Raw genomic sequence first — 3,939 nt, forward strand, 5'->3', positions numbered from 1 at the left:
TTCATTGCAAAAAAAATTAATATATTTATAATTACATTCTATTAAGAATGCATATTACATACCCACAAGAAAAGGTTCAACATTTTCTTCTTTTTTTTTCTCCTTTTTTTTTTCCAGTGAAAAGTAGGTTAGGAGCAAGAAATAAAGAAGAATTATATATCTATCTAGCTTCAATTAAAGGAGTTCCTTGTTCATATAGTAACTCACAAACCAAATGTGAAAACAAAAAAAGCCTGAGAGAAACCAACACAGCATTAGTCAAGATTGGTGAACTTTGAGATTGTGATCATGCTTTCACACAACAGTTGAAGTAGCTTAGTATGCTCTTCCTTGTCTGATAGGAAAAACCATAAAACAAAAGTTGTAAGACAGAATAAAGTTTGTGTAGTTCAACCATATGTTGTCTGCAAACCAAATCACATGCATTCTATGTATTCAACTATTAGTATCCACAAGTTGTATAATAAATGTAAAGGTAGAAATACAAAATTGCAATTAGAAAAGGATGCACAATCACTCGACAATGTTGAGGATGGTTGGGAGGGGAGTCCCATGTTAGCTAATTTAGGAAATGGTCATTGATTTATAAGTAAGGAATATATCTCTAATGATACGAGGCCTTTTGGAAAAGCCCAAAGAAAAGTCACAAGAGCTTATGCTCAAAGTGGACAATATCCTACCTTCGTAGTTCGAAATTACTAACATGAACACTATGGGGCTCAACTTCCTCTTCACTCGTTAGTCGAACATTTTCTAACTTATGTCAACCTATCATGAGTACTACATCATACTGTACCAACCAACTAGGGGGTTTTGCCGAGATGGAGGAGGTTCGAGACTTCATAATTTAACATTGTTTGAACAAGATGTTACCAACTGTTTCAGTTAATTGTGTGATTAATTATGATTATTAAAAGAAGATTTCTATTAAATTTTCTAATGAAATTATTTTAATCTGATTTATTATTAGTTGATCAACAAATTGTTTTGTTTTAACAATGCATGTGAGAGTGTAAACAAATGTAGAGTAAAAAGAGGAAGCCAACTTCATAAAAGGCAATAATACTATCTCGGAGGTATTTTTTGCATTCTTCCTTAAAAATAAAAAAAAAATAAAAAAAAAAAAGAAGAAAAAACTAGATCAATAGAGGCTTCATAACAAGACAATATCACCGTTGGGTTTTTACTAGCATTGGTATATATGAGAGAGAATATTCATTCAATGGTTGTATACTAATTTTCAAACCTCCGTTTTTGTTAAAATTGGTGGATTTTGAGAGATTCTTACTTTCTTACTTTTCTTCATGCCAATAATAAAAGCGTATAGCACACATAATTAAACTAATTAAGACACAGTTAAAAACCCACAATTAAACATAATTAAACTAATTAAACTACACTACACACAATTAAACAACTAATAAACCTTCACCCACAGTTAATCTACCACAATTAAGCTAACTTAATTATAGCACAACTACTTAATCAAAAGGTAGGTTCTATTTTCCATCTCAGTTGACTTTTAAAAGAAACTATTTTTTAAATTCATTTAATGGGAATTTAACAGCTACTAAGCCTTGGGAAGGGTGGTAATCTTTATTAAAAAAATGAAAAAAGAAAAAAGAAAAAGAAGGCTCTTAGATCAAGTGACATTAGGGATTGAGCTTTATTTTTTCCAACAATAGCATATTGAATAAATTATTGAGGGGGCGGAGTATGCGCTATCACGAGGAAAAAGGAGATGCTTAAAGTAGAAAGCTGCAAAAGAAGGGGAAAAAAAGCAAGTAATGAGCGAAGGAATCTTACCGTTGGGGAGTTGGTGTTTGAATGATTCAATTGGTGATTCTCATGAGCATGAAAATGAGATGTGTTTGTGGTGGTGGTGGTGGTGGTGGAAGTGGCTGATGAGGCCATCAGTTGCTCTTCATTGCCGATGCTTGCCCTTGACAAATCCCTTTTGTGTTGTTTCCTATTTTCCCTTATTTTTGAGAAATCAACCGAATAATCAGGCACCTCTCTCTTTTGCTCCCAATCTCCAAATTGTGGAACACTCAGCCATGGTGCCACTTTCTGCATCCAAATTTAAACCACTCAAAATCATACCTAACAACACCCATCCAATATCAAAACTATTGCACTTTGCTACAAGACAATCCAGAACCAAACAGCCAAAACAATGCCAAATCGATTTCCAACACGCCATAAATCTCCTTAATGGCGTTCTTCAACTTGTAGAAAATTTTACATTAAGGGGATATTCAATTTCATAGCTCAATTTAATAAGACTAAGAGTTTTAAGGTTAAATTCTGACACAATAGTGAAGTATGGAGGTAACTAGTTAGTGATATGTTTACGCGTTTTGGTACAGGCCCACTATCAATAATGTATCCCTCTAGTTTGTTATGAGTTTGATTTCATGTGATTGGACGGACTCTATTGCTTCGACTTGCCCCACTTTCTCTCTTCTCTGCGCCAAAATCGAGCAGTTCTTAGGATCAAAAGCTCAGGCAAACAAGCTTTTATTGCATTTTTGTATCCAGAAACTCCTTCCTATCCATTAAACATACTGAAATTGCTTTCAATAACTAATTATTCAAGTCTTAGGTGGACTCCAGAATTCGTCGATTTTGATGTGTGAGAGGGGCGTAACATCAGAAATGAATCAAACAAATCATGGAGAAACGGAAGGGGAAAGTTTACAGAGGAAAGATTCTGAGCACGAAGGGCACACAAATTTCGCTGGAGGAGAAAGTAATTGAAATTTGAAGTAGAGAAATCGGAAGCAGCAGAAACTGCAGAGCTTCACTAATGAATTTGGGGAAAATGTAACAATATTCAATATCGAGTCTTAGAAATTTGAATTAAAAACAGAGAACACAATAAACTTTGCCAAGAGTTCAATCATTCTATGGAAGCCGATGTTTTCGAACGGTACAAGATCAAGGAATATGCTCTGTTTCGTTTCCAAGAAAGTGCATCAAAATGAGTATATATAAAGAATCTCCAATGTGTTCTAAATAAATAAGAGCGGAGTGAACTGTGCAATTAAGTGACAATAAAATCCTTCTACTCATAAACTGAATTCATCAAATCCTCTAAGATTTTCTTAATCTGCGCACTCAAGAAGAAGGAGAAGAGATCAACATCATCGTCGTTCACATCCACAATCTTTTCGCGCAACAGAGAAACCAAAAATGAGTGAAATCATGAGCATGAGTTCAAGAATTACCTCCTTGCGATCCTCCATGAGATTGATCTCAAAACCTTGGGGAATTTGTTTGAATGATTGAAGAAAACAACCGAGAGAGAGAGAGAGAGAGAGCGGTAATCTAAAATGAAAACTGAGAGAGTAATGAACTGAAACACTCACCGAAAGCTGGATGGACCTACGTTCCGTACATTTGAGACAGATGACCAATATTTAATTTCAACAAAATGTTAACCACAAACAAAGAAAAACTATTATTTGTATGTTTGGTATTTAAAATTTTTTAAAAAATAAATAAATTAGGTGAATTCATAGTAAATAAAATAATATAGAACACAAAATGAAATAGGTATATCACGATGAAGTGGTACAATTGTTAAGGTCATAACATATAATACGAGAGGAAACGCGCGGGAAGGAGGGAATTATGCCAAAAAGGGGGAAACATTCATCTTCCTTAGAGCGTTGAGCCTTAGGTTGGTCTGACCTCGTGCTTGAGGATCTTGGAAGAGTTTTGGTGGGAGAACCACGATGAGTTTTTGAGCTGAATTGTGGTTTGGTTCGTATGTTGATTCAACCATATGTATCATCCTTTCTTAACGGTTTTGCCCAAATTCTCGTTTCTATATATTTGTGGGGAGAAGCTCTTCAACTTTTCTAGAGGGGAGACACCCTATGGAGAGATATCAAAGTATGATTCATGAGTTGTTTTTTTTTTTTTTTTTTTTTT

General features: G+C 34.4%; 1 protein-coding gene across 1 annotated transcript; it reads right to left on the reverse strand.

Moving 5' to 3' along the window:
- Nucleotides 1–3,373, reverse strand: LOC111499515. The gene is made up of 3 exons (XM_023151076.1): nucleotides 3,231–3,373; nucleotides 1,807–2,070; nucleotides 1–334 (listed from the first exon to the last, which is right to left on the reverse strand). Exons 1-3 carry the CDS (start codon nucleotides 3,246–3,248, stop codon nucleotides 287–289), a joined length of 330 nt encoding a protein of 109 aa, XP_023006844.1. The 5' UTR covers nucleotides 3,249–3,373; the 3' UTR covers nucleotides 1–286.
- Nucleotides 3,374–3,939: the final 566 nt, after the last annotated feature.

Source organism: Cucurbita maxima, unplaced genomic scaffold (assembly GCF_002738345.1).
Source record: "Cucurbita maxima cultivar Rimu unplaced genomic scaffold, Cmax_1.0 Cma_Scf00027, whole genome shotgun sequence".
Lineage (NCBI taxonomy): Eukaryota > Viridiplantae > Streptophyta > Magnoliopsida > Cucurbitales > Cucurbitaceae > Cucurbita > Cucurbita maxima.

Bases quoted from the DNA above. Each gene is read 5' to 3' on its own strand.
- LOC111499515 (XM_023151076.1), bottom strand. The intron at 335-1,806 runs GTAAGATTCCTT...TTTTCCTATCAG, and splicing joins CAAACACCAACTCCCCAACG to ACAAGGAAGAGCATACTAAG.